At 39.3% G+C, this 16,987-nt stretch overlaps 1 protein-coding gene across 2 annotated transcripts; it reads right to left on the bottom strand.

The window, feature by feature from the left end:
- Positions 1-4,119: 4,119 nt before the first annotated feature.
- Positions 4,120-16,951, bottom strand: LOC125227505 (leucine-rich repeat-containing protein 40-like). Of its 2 annotated transcripts, XM_048131840.1 has the most exons (11): positions 16,632-16,951; positions 15,861-16,045; positions 14,793-14,996; positions 13,945-14,068; positions 12,020-12,189; positions 11,353-11,495; positions 8,149-8,334; positions 7,426-7,569; positions 6,757-6,945; positions 5,308-5,499; positions 4,120-4,407 (listed from the first exon to the last, which is right to left on the bottom strand). In XM_048131840.1, the coding sequence occupies exons 1-11, from the start codon at positions 16,792-16,794 to the stop codon at positions 4,299-4,301; spliced, it is 1,809 nt and encodes a 602-aa protein (XP_047987797.1). In that variant the 5' UTR covers positions 16,795-16,951; the 3' UTR covers positions 4,120-4,298. The 2 variants fall into 2 exon arrangements, with proteins under 2 accessions (XP_047987797.1, XP_047987805.1); XM_048131848.1 differs by lacking the exon at positions 7,426-7,569.
- Positions 16,952-16,987: the final 36 nt, after the last annotated feature.

Here is a 16,987-nt window from a genome sequence, read left to right as displayed (position 1 = left end):
CAAGTTGCCTATAATCGTGCTCTCACACAGTTGACACCTATTTATTTATTTATTATTATTTATTTATTGGAAAACCAACAGCACATGAAACATGTTAGCAGAAACAATAGAAACAGGAGGCCAATTACAGTTTCTTGCAGATTTGCGAGAAATAATAATGTCTGTGAAATACTACATTGGTGTGTAATAGAGCACACAAACATCAAACTTACTTCGAAAATAAATCCCTAGCAATACATTGTAATACATTGCAAATTGCAAACTTACGGTAATATCTTGTCTTGTGTAAATATAATAAATTTTCACAGCGAAAACTGTATAAATAACTTCTAACTAAGTGATTCCGTGTTGGGGTCTAAAATGGCAAAAATATCTGACTAGAGAACATATTTTGAAATTGAGTAACATCATAGAGAACTTCGAGAGCCCATATAGGTCAGGAAATGAATCGTTCTTTAAGAATATTCAAATTTTACGAACTAAACACATCAAAAGTTCCCGGTGATAACTCTACTGCTGTTAAAATTAACCATCAGAACGTTTCTTTTTTTATTTTGACATTTTTGGGGGAATTTTAGGTCAATTTTACTCAGAATCACGAGCACTTTATATCTCAATAGGAGGCAAAAAATATCCCCGAATTTCCATACATTTTTGTTACGTTCCTCTTTTGCTACCCCATACAAAATGTATGGACAACTGTAACAAAATAAGGAAAAATCGTTAAGGATATTTTTTCACCTTGGATTGAAATAGCATAAAATTTATCAAAATTACATCACATGTTTAAAAAGTAGAAAAAAATAACGCTCATCTTTATCATTTTGTCATTTCTCACCATATCCCCGGAATCACTCAGTAGGCGTCACTACTTTTAAAAAAACTTGTATCTTCGTCTGTTAATGAAAAGAAAATTGTAGTAAGTATGTATGAAATGCATATAGACTTACTGCGTTTTAACTTTGAGGAACAGCGTGAGATACGAGATTTTTTTTAAAGTAGTGACGATATGTATAATTGTATATGTAAGCTAACAATAAAAACTCTGTTACGTGGCTAACGTTTTTGTAATGACTTATTACGACTAGATATAATAACTGGGAAACAGCCTTGCAGTTTACTACGACATACTCTATACTGCGAATTGTATGTGTGTGTACGTATAATCAGAGGTTTTACAGATTAAGAAACGTTCCACCAAACAGTAGATCATGTAATAAAAGATTACACACCGAGCATAAAATAAATAAATTTCATACTTCGAATAAGGTTTTTCGACCCGGTACCGCATTGAATGCAAGTTTATATTTTAATATTTAACCCCAGTTGGGCGATAATTATTATAGACTCTATTATTCATTAATAATGATAAGAAACGATTAAGTGACGAATGAAGAACGCGTGACGAAAGCAAAATGGGACGAATTTAAGATGTTGATAAAAACGAATGGGACGATCCAAGGCGAGAAAATTGAAACGAATTGGAATATTGTTTTGAATATAGATATGTTATCTTAATATTTTAAATTCTTTGACGCGTAACGTAATAACTTATGTTCATTCAGGTGGAACGCTCTACACACAAATACGAGTACTACCAGCATATTCACTCTATCGTGGCATGCACATTATCACAATACTTCGTAATATCAACTTATATGTAATATATCATTATATTTTTATTACATCAGGAATCAAATATACAACTATTGAATGGTACGAAATCATATCATGTATTTTAAATTATTCATTTCAAAAACTTACAACCTATAGCTGTGCGTTAGCATTTCATTTTATAAACTTTTTTAACATTCATTAGCGTGATAACAGCATACTCAAATTTGGTAAGTATATCGGGATCGGGGCGAATAGAGATAGTTGGGGTGAGTAGAAACAAAATTTGAAATGTGAGCTACCTTAAATTTTCTGAGTAATGAAGGAGGCTGCGAAATTGCGTGGAGATATTATGAATAATTCGCCATGTACTTTTGCAGCTACGTATCTACAACAAAAACCGTATTTTAAATTTGGTTCCCCTCACTCCAACTGTCCCGATTCTCCTCGGTTGACGGTACCTACAAATATAACTATGTTGCTTTATAATTACAAATGCGCTGATGCTGATGATAGCTGCAGATTTAAACATGCGCATTGCAATGTAAATATAATCCTTTCATCATTTGGCTGTATTTCAATTGAGCAAGTCTCTACGATAATAAGATTTGACAGAAAAATATCATCTTCCTTTATTTGGCATAGTTTAGGCGAATCTGTTTTTTTTTTTGTTATACTTTAAGGTACTATTTAAACCTTTAGTTGATATATTATAATACGTACAGTCAGTAAATTTAGCTTTTTTTATCCAATTCTTAACTTCCGAAATTAACATACATATTATTATCAATAAATTAGTAATCTTTTAATAATTATTAATACATTGTCACAACCTAACATAATACTTCTATACAATATTTAAGCAAATTATATACATTAACAACAAGCTGAAAACATAACAATGATTTAACTTAAGTGCATAACAATAGCATAAAATAAACAACAAAATGTATAATAACCAAAATGGCGGGAGGCAGGTACGCAGAAATATTTGGTGTCCTAAAACTACTTTGGCTTGATATTCTCTTGCTGCATGATATAGCTATAGCATTGTCTATTGCGTTATTCCTACAGATTGCTCCGTCAAAGGCTATATTTCCGAGTTCATATAACCCGGCAACCTTCAAATCTAGGGTGAACAGGCATATTCTGGGCGAGCTCACTCCATCGTAGGCTACATCTTTGCCTTTGGCTAGTCTGTGGCCAAAAGAAAGCCCATTTATAATAATAAAAAAGGCACTGGTGTAAATAAAAGAGACGCGATGATAGCGCGAACGAGTACAAATTCGTCGACGAGCGTTGAACTATAAAAGCGGTCCCTCTCTTGTATTTACGCGGGAACGGCTATTATTTGTTCGTTTCTAACGCCGATAGCTCGTCGCTTACTCGAATTTGGTAGGACCAGTGCCTATATGCAAAATACTTTACATTTTGGCCCCAAGTTAGGAAAATCCATACTAATATTATAATCCATACTAATATTATAAATGGGAAAATGTGTACTGTGTCTGTTTGTTTGTCCGCCCTTCACGGCAAAACGGAGCGAGGGATTGTCGTGATTTTTTAAGTGGAGATAGTTGAAGGGATGGAGAGTGACATAGGCTACTTTTTTTCAAATATTAAATTCCCTTTGGCTCGAATAAGTTGCTCAGGCGTTCTGAACCGTACATATTTACGTAATATTATTTATTAGATAGTAGAACGCAATGGACAACGCGTATGGCGGCTTAAAATCTACTTTATGGTATTTAAATACTATGTCTGATGAGTTTTTTTTGCTCGTAATGCAATTAACGGTCATGCTTTTTTTGTCATCGTTTTTAATTTAGAGCGATACTGAAAAATTAATCGATATAAACAAAAACAAAACTACAGCTTCATTAATCAATTACGATCTTATTCAAAATCTTATGATCCATCTAATTGGCGATAAATTATCGACTTCGTCTCAAATATAGGATAGTATCTAATCTAAGACGTATAATTGTAAGACACTCACCTGTTTAGGCGATTTCGTCTTCGTTCGGCTCAGCGTTGCTACGAGCAATCATTCCGGTTTTCACAACATGGCGTCCCTTTACGTGCACTACCACAGATGAGATATATTCGAATTTGACAACCCTAAATAGGCGAAAGGGTCACAGCATTAGGGATCACAATTCAACCCCGATCACAGTTATTAAGGCTCCTCCTCATGCTTGGCTAACAGCGCCAAACAGCGAACACGAACGGCTGCTGCCAAGCCGAAATGACAACCGTTAACGCTAAATGAAGGGCGAAACTCAGTCTGGCTCTATCGCGCCAATACGAAAGAAATCGTAGCTAGACGATATGATATTCGGCTACGTACCGTTCTGGGGGGTTACCATAACGTGCTAAAGCCGTTTAGTTTAGGTTGAGAGAGAGGGACGGAGCTATGTAACTGCTATAGATGTGTCCCTTTCTCTCAACCTAAACTGAACGTCTTTAGTACGTCATGGTAACCCGTTTGGTGCTTGCCAGTGATCTGCATCGATGACGATGTTTTTAACACATCAGAAGGACAAACTGGCATGTTCGCCACGCATGGGGATACCATGTTCGTGTTCTTTTCGCGTTTGGCATGTGTGACAAGCACTAAGCGTGTGGAGCCACCGTCAACTTTACTTTTATAAGAAGTATCTGTATTGTCTGTGGCTCGAGGGTTATTTGGCGGGGATGCGGTCCCTGAGGTACGCCAGGATGGAGGCGGTGCCTTTTGCCAAGATGGCGTGCCGCGGCTGCCGGAACACGTTCCCCATCAGCTCCAGAGACCTGAAAATAATATTTACTTAAACATTTTGTCCACATACAATACTGTCGACATCAAATATGTATTCGCCTGAAGTATTAATAAAATATCTGAAAACACTGGAGTGTCTTAACGATAGAGGTATGTTCCGATATTTGTGAGCAACTCGACCGTTCCGATATATCTAACTGGCGCAGTCGGTTGCAATGCCCTTCAGCCTCGTAAGTTTGTAACCAGTCGTGATCAAAGAATGACTTTGCCAGTTGCTGTCGAATAGGTTTTATCAATTGTAGGAAAGTAGTTGCAGCTGCATAGCACATACAACATACAATCACGCCTGTATCCCATAAAGGGGTAGGCAGAGCACATGAACTACTAAAATTTCAGTTCCACTCTTGGCAAAAAGGGGTTGATAGAAATCGAAAATTGTGCCATTGCAGTGACAGGTTGCCAGCCTCTCGCCTACGCCACAATTTAACCCATATCCCACAGTCGACTTCTACGACACCCACGGGAAGAAAGGAGGTGGTGAAATTCTTAACCCGTCACCACACGGGTAGCTGCATAGCAATAGCGAAAAAGCCATATTTCAAAAAATATGATCGCTACTGGTTTCCAACAAAGGATAAACTCTCTTGGATCAAACTGAAAAAAAAAACTTCTATGGCATCTGGTTACGAACCGGTGGTTACATACGTGTACCGTCAGCCAAAAAAGTGGTTTACCACTTTTCGACCTTATGTGTAAATAGAGTCGAAAAGTGGTAAACCACTTTCTTGGCTGACTTTACGTACCAAAGAGTGCACTGAATAGAACCGTTAAGTATTTTCACCCATATTCTAGTAAATATATTACACTTTATTTTAAAACTTAACTGACTTAACGTAACTTAAAGATTGTCCATCAAAAACCAAAGATAATACCTGAGATGTGTAAAGTTTCCTAGCTCCGGCGGTACACTGGCTATGCTATTGTTAGCGAGGTCCAACACGGCGAGGCGAGACAGCTTGGCTAGGGCGTCCGAGGACACGTTGATCTCGCTGATCTTGTTCTCGGCCGCCAGTAGTATCTCGAGGTTCTCCAGCGAATACACGCAGTGCGGGATGTGGGTGAACCTGCCAATATAGACAGGTTTTATATTCCACTAGTTAGTTCATTCATTAAACGTCTGCGTACAAATGACAATATAAATGACTAATATAGAATATAATAGGCTACTAGACTCTTATCGAATTTGGCACAAGAAATTATTGTTTCCTGTAGTATTTGACATAAGAAACCAATTTGTATAGATTTTGGGTATTAAAAATGTATGGTGGCTACGTATTTTCGATTAAAAATGTGTGTAATATTTATTTTAACTTTGGCCACCGAAAACGCTGTCAGACGTGTAGTAACGTCATAGAACCTAACTTAACTTAATGTCGAATCAATCACTGACATGATGAACTTTATGCCTCATAACTTAAATGTCAGAAAAAATTGTGATCAATTCGATTTACGTCATGCGCAGACAATCTATAGATTAACATGGCTAATGATGTTTTTGCCTAATTAAGTTAAAGTAAACTTTGTAAATGTTTTTTGTGGTTTTCAAGTCGTAATAAAATATGGTAGTATTTTTTTTTCGGTTCATTGGTCGACGACATCCGGAAAATAGCGGGTCACTACTGGACCAGGAGAAGTGGCGTACTAGAAGAGAGGCCTATGTTCAGCAGTAGGCGATAAAGGGCTGATATGATGATAATAATAGAATAGAATATCATTTATTCGTGAACAAGGACAAGACTAATTACACATTACAACACAAACAGAAAGGAATGAAGTGCCACGAGATGGTCTCACTCAGTGTGTTGCTGGTGACTTCCAGCGGTGATCTTCCGATGTGACTCACACATTTGTTTGCCGAGGCTGTATTCTCTGATAACGAGGACTTGCTTCTGTATTGCTCTACCTTCGGAGAGAAGGTTCGAACACTGGACTACATACAAGCTACAAACATAGTGAGTTAGTGACTGCGCCAGCTCCCTCAGATCTTTAAGCGCCTCCAGCGCAGCCGGCAGTTCGCTCAGGCTGTTCTCGCTGATATCCAGGAGTTGCAGGTGCTTGCATTATCCTACCGGAGAGATGGCTCTGACTGAACTACATACAAGCTACAAGCATAGTAACTGCGACAGTTAGCCTTACTTGTTGTTCGATATGACCAGCTCCCTCAGATCTTTAAGCGCCTCCAGCGCAGCCGGCAGTTCGCTCAGGCTGTTCTCGCTGATATCCAGGAGTTGCAGGTGCTTGCATTATCCTACCGGAGAGATGGCTCTAAGACTGAACTACATACAAGCTACAAGCATAGTAACTGCGACAGTTAGCCTTACTTGTTGTTCGATATGACCAGCTCCCTCAGTTCTTTAAGCGCCTCCAGCGCAGCCGGCAGTTCACTCAGGCTGTTCTTGCTGATATCCAGGAGTTGGAGGTGCCTGCATTGCCCCACTTCAGGGGGCAATTCGGACAGGTGGTTCGATGACAGGACTAGTTGTGATAGCGTGTCTCGTACGATGGATATGCTAAAATAAAAAATAAAATAAATAAATAAATATTGTAGGACATTCTTACACAGATTGACTGAGGCCCACGGTAAGCTCAAGAAGGCTTGTGTTGTGGGTACTCAGACAACGATATATATAATGCTAGCTTGTGCCCGCGGCTTCACTCGCGTTAATTTGGAAAATTTTGGAATGCTCCATACAAACTTCCACCCTCCCTCCCATTTTAAGGAAGTGGGGGGTAAGAAAGAGACAATAAGTAGTATGGGAAAGTGTATGTGTGTTTGTTTGTCCGTCTTTCACGGCAAAACGAAGCAACGTATTGACGTAATTTTTTACGTGAAGATAGTTGAAAATGTAGTGATCTAGGGTACTTTTTGTCTCTATCTAACCCCCAACTTTCCTAAAATGGGGGGAGTCTACCCGTGACCACGGGATGTTCGAAACGTGCCTAATATAGAACATTCCACAATTTCGATGATGATGATGATGATGACTCACCCAGTAGGCACTTTAGTCAAGATATTCTTGGACATGTCGACGATATGAACTTGCGCCTCCGCCGCGTTTTGGAACACCTCGTCGGGAACCGTCCGCAGTTCTCGACCGGGTATCATTAGTGCTTGGTTCTTCTTTAATGTGAACCTTGAAAGAGACAACAAATATTCTACATTGCAGTATTTGCAGTTACTAAATGTTTTCTTCGCAGTCAGTACTGAACCCGCGAATCATTTGCATCATATGTCACCACAAGCAGACTAGACTAGCCTGTTGCCGCCGTTTTTTTTTTTGTAATTAGTTGGGAGTTTAGAGGTATCTTCATCATATCCACATTATCTTTGGACGCCGGAATGTCCGGGACATCCTGAGGAAAAAGCCAAGTTAATCCTATCCTCACCCTTAAACATAGTACTTATGCCATAAAAATTTCGTTAGCGCGATGTAGAATCCGCCGCGCACGGTACAGCGACATCTAGCGGAATATTTGGTAAAGTCACTTGTCTTGTAGCCCCCACCCTTATATACCATGCCAATAAAAATTTCGTTAGCGCGATGTAGAATCCGCCGCGCACGATACAGCGACATCTAGCGGAATATTTGGTAAAGTCACTTGCCTTGTAGCCCCCACCCTTATATAGCATGCCAATAAAAATTTCGTTAGCGCGATGTAGAATCCGCCACGCACAGTACAGCGACATCTAGCGGGATATCGGGTCAACTCACTTGTCAGGCCACTGGTCCTCGTTGACCCTGGTCTCCGCTTGCATCTCCTCGTGCATGCGGTCTCGGAGGAACTTCATCATACGGTCAGTTCCACCGCGGATCACGTCTTGCCGTACGAAGGATAGTTTGTTGCCATCCATACTGATGCTCTGGAGTTGCGTTAGGAGGCCGAGGTTTTTCGGTAATCTGTGAATGAAACAGTCGAATTAGCGCTTAACAACTTAAGCTTATCAGAATTTATAACCGCTCGCCGGCATCTGAGCAAAGTTCACGAGTGCCCACCAGGCGGGTTGTACCTCTAGGTTGCGCAAGGGTTAACTTTAATGTTGCGGAGATGTTCGTACTTGTCATGCTAATGCTACTTCAGTAAACCTAAGGTTTACTTACATCAAAGAGGATCGAGTATTAAAGAGAGTTACTGTCAAAGTAAAATGTGTAATCACAGTGCATAGACTGCCATCTCTTGACACAGGCTTAAAACTTTTGAACCTCAGTTTTGACAATTTGGCCAATATTCTTGGCTTGATATGTGTTCAAATGTCAAATATTAATATTAGCGCCATCTAGCTGAGCATACCCCAAAGGTGTAATGCCATCTAGGCCACCGTACCTTTTTCTGTATGGTACTGAGGTACGTTTTTTTCTTAAACTTTATCTGTCTATACGGAGTTATATATGTCTTTGGTACTTGTCATGCTAATGCTACTTCAGTAAACCTAAGGGTTACTTACATACTTCTAATGTTGAAACAGATTGAAATAGCACAACACGTTCGTATGTTTAGTAAACTCAAAGTGTCCAAAGCATCTTTTTTATGAAATATCACAAGTAATAATGTTAAATTTTTCTTTCCGAACAATCAACTGGATCAATAAAAAAGGTCCATCTAAGGTATAAACTATACAAGTATACAATGGTCTCAACAAAGCTAGGGTTGCAAAAAAACGGTTTTTTTTTCAGGCTTGAAAAAAAAACATGGAAAAAAAAACCGTGAAAAAAAACCAGTTTTTTTCTGGAGTATGTTTTTTATTCTAAAGGACGAAATCTCAAAATTTTCAAAACAGTTAATACTTTTATACGGCTTTTTAGACTTCATGTTAACTAGTAAACGAATTTAATTTAATAACATAAATTTCTGGTTTTATAAAACTAACATTTGCACAATCTGTAATTAGTAGTTGTCGCTATTTACTGTTGGCAACACCACCGCCTCTCCACGCTCCACGCCGCATCGGGTATTCCCAAATAAACGTTTGTATATTGAATGTTTATCGAATTAAAATGTACGTTATTGTTATTGAAACGTTACAAATCACGAAAAACCGTTATTGTCGAATTATTTGTTCATCTGAAAAAAAACCATATTTAGAAAAAAAACCATGGTGCTTTGTTTTTTTTTTCATAATTCTGATGCGTGAAAATACTCGTATTAACCGAATGTTTAACCTTGTCACTTGTCAGGAGAGCCTAGGGTCAATTAACGGTCAGGAAACAATTACATTACAATACGTGACTGAATACTGTCCGTGACTTCGTCTCTAAACTGCATGGCGAATTCAATGAATCCATTTTTTTTTTATACTACGTCGGTGGCAAACAAGTATACGGTCCGCCTGATGTAAAGCGGTCACCGTAACCTATGGACGCCTGCAACTCAAACAGTGTCACATGCGCGTTGCCACCCCATTAGAAACTCGTACACTCCCTTTTGCTGTGTTAAGTACACAGGATCCATACTAATATTGGAATGGGAAAGTGTGTGTCTGTTTGTTTGTCCGTCTTTCATGGCAAAACGGAGCGACGAATTGACGTTATTTTTCAGTGGAGATAGTTGAAGTCTCTTTCTAACCCCCCACTTTGTATAGAGCATTCCGCAATTTTCGAATTTAACGCGAGCGCAGTCGCGGGCAAAAGCTAGTTCATTTATAATTTCTGAATGTAATTTCATAGCTCACTGTACATAACTTACGTAAGGTACCATATTTCCATAATGCCTAAATAGAATATTGTTTTTTTTTTTGTCTGTTTTTTACTGTTTTATGTGCTATACCTATTGTTTTTATTTTTTAGTTTCACAGTGCTTTGGTTTTACTGTTATGCTGTGTAACTTATTTGAATAAGAAATAAATAAATAAATAAATAAATAATAAAGACTAGAGACGACGAAAGGAATAATTCTGGAATATCCGGTTATTATACCATTACGAAATTTACGGCCGGATACCGAATAGTGTTTTAGTGGCTAATATTTTTATTAAATAAACATACAAAAAACCCAAACGTAAGATTTGGAATGTATAAAGAATTACCACCTTATTAATAAACTTTCACTAAAGTTATCAAGCCGATAAAGTTCGGAAAGGGACAAACGAACTTTAGTGAACATTTATGAATAAGGGGGTTAGGATATTTACTTGTTTAGACTGTTGTTGCTGAGGTCGAGTCGCTTCAACTTCTGCAGTAAGGACACGTTCTCCGGGAGCGCCTCCAGCTGGTTGTCTGATGTTCAACACCTGCAGGTGCTGCATGTGGCCACAGAACTCTTCCTGCAACGTTCACTACTGATAGTTACTTGTTCAGGTTGTTGTTGCTGAGGTCGAGTCGCTTCAACTTCTGCAGTAAGGACACGTTCTCCGGGAGCGCCTCCAGCTGGTTGTCTGATGTTCAACACCTGCAGGTGCTGCATGTGGCCACAGAACTCTTCCTGCAACGTTCACTACTGATAGTTACTTGTTCAGGCTGTTGTTGCTGAGGTCGAGTCGCTTTAACTTCTGCAGTAAGGACACGTTCTCCGGGAGCGCCTCCAGCTGGTTGTCTGATGTTCAACACTTGCAGGTGCTGCATGTGGCCACAGAACTCTTCCTGCAACGTTCACTACTAATAGTTACTTGTTCAGGCTGTTGTTGCTGAGGTCGAGTCGCTTCAACTTCTGCAGTAAGGACACGTTCTCCGGGAGCGCCTCCAGCTGGTTGTCTGATGTTCAACACCTGCAGGTGCTGCATGTGGCCACAGAACTCTTCCTGCAACGTTCGCTACTGATAGTTACTTGTTCAGGCTGTTGTTGCTGAGGTTGAGTCGCTTCAACTTCTGCAGTAAGGACACGTTCTCCGGGAGCGCCTCCAGCTGGTTGTCTGATGTTCAACACCTGCAGGTGCTGCATGTGGCCACAGAACTCTTCCTGCTACGTTCGCTACTGATAGTTACTTGTTCAGGCTGTTGTTGCTGAGGTCGAGTCGCTTCAACTTCTGCAGCAAGGACACATTCTCCGGGAGTACCTCCAGCTGGTTGTCTCTGATGTTCAACACGTTCAAGTGATGCATTTGGTCACAGAACTCTTCAGTTATTTCCTAAAACATTCAAAGAAATAAGAACATGAACGTATTTTTTATATGTTTCCTTATCATAAAAAAAAATCCTGTGTAATTATAAGAGACTTTATTTAGGTTTTACAAAAGATGAATTCGATTGTTCGAGCATAAATACATCTTCCTAATAAAATAAACATAATATATCTTATATGACAATAGGGGGTGAGTTGGAGTTATCATATAAATAATTCTGTCAAAATAAGGACGTGCATTTGTGCAATAAGGATTTAAGTTAGACAATTAATTTAAAAAATATTGAATCATAAGAAGTTGTGAAGCGTCTACAAAAAGAGTATCGTTTTTTTTTTTCACGCATGTTTAACTAAGATAATTATATACGATACTATTTTTTTTTCACGGGCTATTAAGTTATATTTTCTGATCATAAAACTGTTTCAACTGTAGAAATTAATCATACTGTGATTACCATGAGGCCGACATTATCGCTAAGCGATGAAGGTTTTTACCCAAATAAAGACTTAAAAAAATGGCAACAAGATTACCTTAATGTAGTTATTAGCCAAGTAGATTTCCTTCAAAGCCGTGCACCCGTAGAAGTCCGGCAGCTCCTGGATGTCGTTGTGGTTTGCGTCCAGTATTTCCATCCGCCGGAGCTCGCCCAGCGCCGGCAGCGAGCGTAGATTGTTGTTACTTATGTTCATTTTCTTTAGGTCTGAAGACAAACGTTCGAAGTTCACGTTAAACAGACATGAAAAATATGATTATGAGCATTATTCCTAGTTATAAAGTAATGGCAATTTCTTGATTGATGTTGATTCTCGGGAGTCGGAACGTAATCTACGAAATTGGTTCATTTAAAGCGCAATAGTAGATACTATTTTCATCAACCTCTTGTGTGCGCTGATTATTTTTAGGGTTCCATACCTCAAAAAGGAAAAACGGAATCCTATAACTTGAAATTTGGCACACTTCTGTAAACCTGTGACCCAAAGACATACATGCAATTTAAACAAAGAAAATTTTATTATAGGGGCCACTTTTGGGGGGGAATGAACATTCAAAATCAACTCAACCTCGTTCGGGGCCCGGTTCGTCCCTGCATACGAGTTATTAATGGCCTAAAAGTCGAATAAACCTCTAGTGCCTCGTGGTGTGATAAAGACCTGCTATACTAGGTATATACGTGTTTCAAATAAAGTGCCTTCAAACCAAGATATGTAAATATCCCTGACTTTTGCAGCTTCATATAAAAAATGAAATACGAAGCGACGCGCCGCGTCTAAAGACCGTGGGATTTAGTAGTAGTATCTAATGTATTCAATAAAACCACTCAAGCGCGCACTGAGCGCGTTATGCAACCTCTATATGAATTACAAATAGAAATAGCACAATAACAATAGAATAGGTAATTGTGTTAATTTATTTTGCAGTATGTTAGCATTTTTTAATAACAAAACTTCCGTGACATAAGAGACTTATAAGGTCCGCCGTTACGTTTTCTGCATGGGATCCCCCAATTTCAGGTGTAGCAGGGAAACTAAATAAAATTTATAGCCACGCTCCGCTGATTTGCGATTCGAGTCGTGGTCTTTTCTTAGTAGTAGGAACATAAAAGATCTGACTACACCCCGGCCAAAAGAAAAGGACGCCAAGAGTCGGTACAATAGTTGACGCTCCGTATTGTAGTTATCTCTCTGTTGCTCTGTATCGATGCGACAGAGCCAGTTGCGTATCATTCGGCAAGAAGCGTCAACGATTTGACGGAGTGGTAATGCAGTTACGCACGATGTGCGGGACTCGCCGTTTCTTTCCCCTCCCCTAACGAGAGGGGTGAAACTTGGACCTACCCACTCCGTTACACCCTATTTGCCGTTGCCACCACGGCACCCTCCGGCATTGCCCGGGCTTACAGCCAGGGCACTGCATGTGGAGGGGGATCAGAAACTCTTGATCCCCCTCCCTGCGCTAATACCCTACCCAGTACCCAGAGCCTAGGTAGAACATACTTACTTACTTCTTACTTCCTGTGGCGCTACAACCCTTTGTGGGTCTTGGCCCCCTCTACAGTGCTTTTCCATTTGCTCCGGTCCTTTGTCCCCTTCCTCCAATTTGATCACTTACCCATTTTTCTCAGATCCTCTTTTCCATGCAGTCTATCCACCGTTTTCTTGGCTTGCCTTGTGGTCTCCTTTGTTGAGGATTCCATTTTGTTATTATTTTGGTCTAGGTGGCCCGCCCAACGCAGTCGCTGTGCCTTACAGAACCTAACTATGGTCTCCCGCCGCATTAGTGCATCATGTTCATGGTTCATCCGTTGGCGGTAAGTCCCGTCGGACTCCCTGATTGGTCGTTTCGCAGCACTTTTCGCTCGAACACAGCCAGTTTCTGCTCTATTTTTTTAGTCAAGGTAGAACATACCCGGGTGGTAAAGCGTTGAGTGTGTTGTGGGACAGATCCTAGAGCTTACCCCTTAAATTGACGATGTCAGGCGGTAGTTCCTGCAGCTGGTTGTGTGATAGATTGAGCTCGACCAAGCGCACTAGGTAGCCCATGCCCGGGGGCAAAGTGTCGATTTTGTTGTGGGAAAGATCCTAAAATAAAAATAAAATATTTATTGTTGTCTGAGTACCCACAATACAAACCTTCTTGAGTTTGACTGAGTCAATATATGTAAGAATGTTTATTTATTTAATTCAATAATAACATTTATTATTATATTAGATAAGAATGTCCTATAATATTTATTTATTTTATAAATAAATATTACTATTATAGGACATTCCTATTGAATATTGAATTTTATTATGTAATATCATGTCAGTTAATTAGTCTTAGTAAAAAAAATATTAGGTGGTATTGTTGTTTAGAATGAATATGTTATTTAGAATGAATATTTTGCGACGCGTCGCTTGGCGCGCGCCGAGCCGCCTGGGGACGCGTCTTACGTCTTTCCTATACAAAATGTACTGAGGAGACGTTTTTTAAATTACATTCAGGCGGCGTGGCGCTGACGTCCGTTCCGCGTCGGCGGATATGCGTCTCTTGAGTGTGGACGGTCCCTTAAAGACACAACACGGGTCGAACGCGATAGAATAACATTTTTACCTTTTATCCAACATTTCGGTCAGGTTGCACTGGCCGTGGTGGAAACGAATATCGGGTAGTTTGGTTTTGTTTACATCTCCATTGACACTTTGCTGGGACGTCAGTCTTCCACGACCACGGCTGGTGCAACCTGGCCGAAAATGTTGGATAAAAGGTGAAAATGTTATTCTATCGCGTTCGACCTTTTTACAATAATTATCTACTACATACCAGAAAGGTCAACATGACCAAATCGCCAAACTCAGGTTGTATCTTCTGAAGCTGGTTGTGCGCCAGGCTGAGCCACCGCAGCTCCCCGAGCCTGAAGAAGGAGGCCGGAAGAGCTGCCAGCTTGTTGTGGTTCAGGCTCAGGTTTGAGAGGTTCTTCAGCTCCCCTATTTCCTCTGGCAGGGAGGTTAATGCATTGTCATGAAGCTGGAAATTTAAAAAAAAGTAAATTCCTTTACAGAAATGATTACATTAATACCACTTTTAAAAAGTGAGTAGCCATTATTTAAGAAAGGAAAAGAATGTAAATGGTTGCATAATATACAATCATATAATTTATGGTTTTTACATATTTTTGTAACTTATATTTCAAAAGTCTTGTTATAAATAAGACAATCACTTATCTTATTTCTAATGCCAAAAAAGGTTCCATGAATACAGATTTATTTCTGCCATTTTCAGGTAAAAGGTACATATTGTTGAAATTTTAGCTTGGGCAGAAGGACACAGATAATGTGTATAAATAAATGGTATCTTTATTGTGAAGATTTAATTCCTATGGTAAGACACAACAGGAATGTCACATTTACACAACATTAATTTTAAACTTGTTCACTGTGTCAGATATTTATTTATATTAACAGAAGCGCTGGTGGCCCTAGCGGTCGAGGCTTCAAACCCAGCTTGAACCAATGATTTTTTCTGAACTTATGTGCAAAATGTCATTTGATATTTGCCAGTCGTATTTCGGTGAAGGAAAACATCGTGAGGAAACCGGACTAATTCCAATAAGGCCTACTTACCCTTCGGATTGGAAGGTCAAATGGCAGTCGCTTTCATAAAACTAGTGCCTACGCCAAATCTTGGGATTAGTTGTCAAAGTAGACCCTAGGCTCCCATGAGTCGTGGCAAATGCTGGGATAACAGCACCCAACATCAACAGAAGACAAACATAAAAAGATAAACCTAGAAAAAGATACCAGGATACAGGCCATATCAGTTGTTTTTTCAACTGCCTGCCTGAATTATATAAATAATAATAATAATTAAGTGTTTTGTGTATATTCCAACCTTTAAAGTGACAAGGTCCTGCAAGAGCTTGACCTCGGGGGGAATGGCAGTAATGGCATTAGAACTGATATCCAGGAACTTCAGCGGTTCACTGTTCCACCAGTTGTGTCGATCCTCTCGCGCAAAATCAATTTCTTTCACATCCTCTAGGACCAGCTCCTCTATCTTCCACACGTTTTCTGGGACTGAAAATAAATAAATTATTAAAATCAACATAAGTCTTGTACCGTATTGATCATAAAGTACATAAGAGAATTTTTTTTTTTAACTATAACAGTATGGATTAAATTTAGCATAAGTATTTCTTGAATACCAAGTAAAATACTTAATGAAAACTTTAATTTAAAAAAAATGGAAATTTCATCAAGTCAATTCTTTTTATTTATTTTCATCCAGAGAATTGACCTCAAACACTAAAAAGTATACTCCATATAATTAATAATTAGTGACAAACTGCTAGAGTATTTCCCGGCCAACTTGTACTTCCTGTCTCCACAAGTGTTTGTTTAGAAAGAATCATGTAAATGTATTGATTTATAACTGAAGTATATAGCTTATGTTATACTTATTTAACTTATGTTACCTAAGGAAGAGCGGAGGCTCCCAACACAAGCTATTTTTGCTTACAGGGAGGCTCCATCCCTTAGCTTATATTAACTGTGTAATTTATATGAATAAATAATTTTGAATTTTTTTTTTTTTAATTTGAATTTTACAATAATGCGCAGTAGGAAGTGATTACCCCGCGAACATCATCAGGAAGTCACTTACCAGTGCCCAGGCCGCGCCCGCTCAGGGTGAGCTGCCCCGTCCGCTTAGCCGATTTAATCAGACCATTCGTCAACGCGCTCTCGTCTGCCTTCTTATCTTGAAGGTGGAAAACAGATTTATCACACACTTTTATACGCGACTTTGTATGGGGTCTACGGGACATGTTTAAACTAAAATTCTACTACACAGCCGAAGTAAACAAACTACTTCAGTAAAGGATGTTGACGTAATACCATACGGCTATAACTATATAGTTGCAAATGAACTACAAATTTATTAAAATAAACATTGTCCCTGAACAGTGTACGACCTGCCTAAACGACGAAGTTCACTACTACTGTACTGTGCGTCAAACG

The sequence above is a fragment of the Leguminivora glycinivorella genome, chromosome 1, assembly GCF_023078275.1.
Source record: "Leguminivora glycinivorella isolate SPB_JAAS2020 chromosome 1, LegGlyc_1.1, whole genome shotgun sequence".
Classification (NCBI taxonomy): Eukaryota; Metazoa; Arthropoda; class Insecta; order Lepidoptera; family Tortricidae; genus Leguminivora; species Leguminivora glycinivorella.
This window is presented reverse-complemented; position numbering and strand designations above follow the sequence as displayed.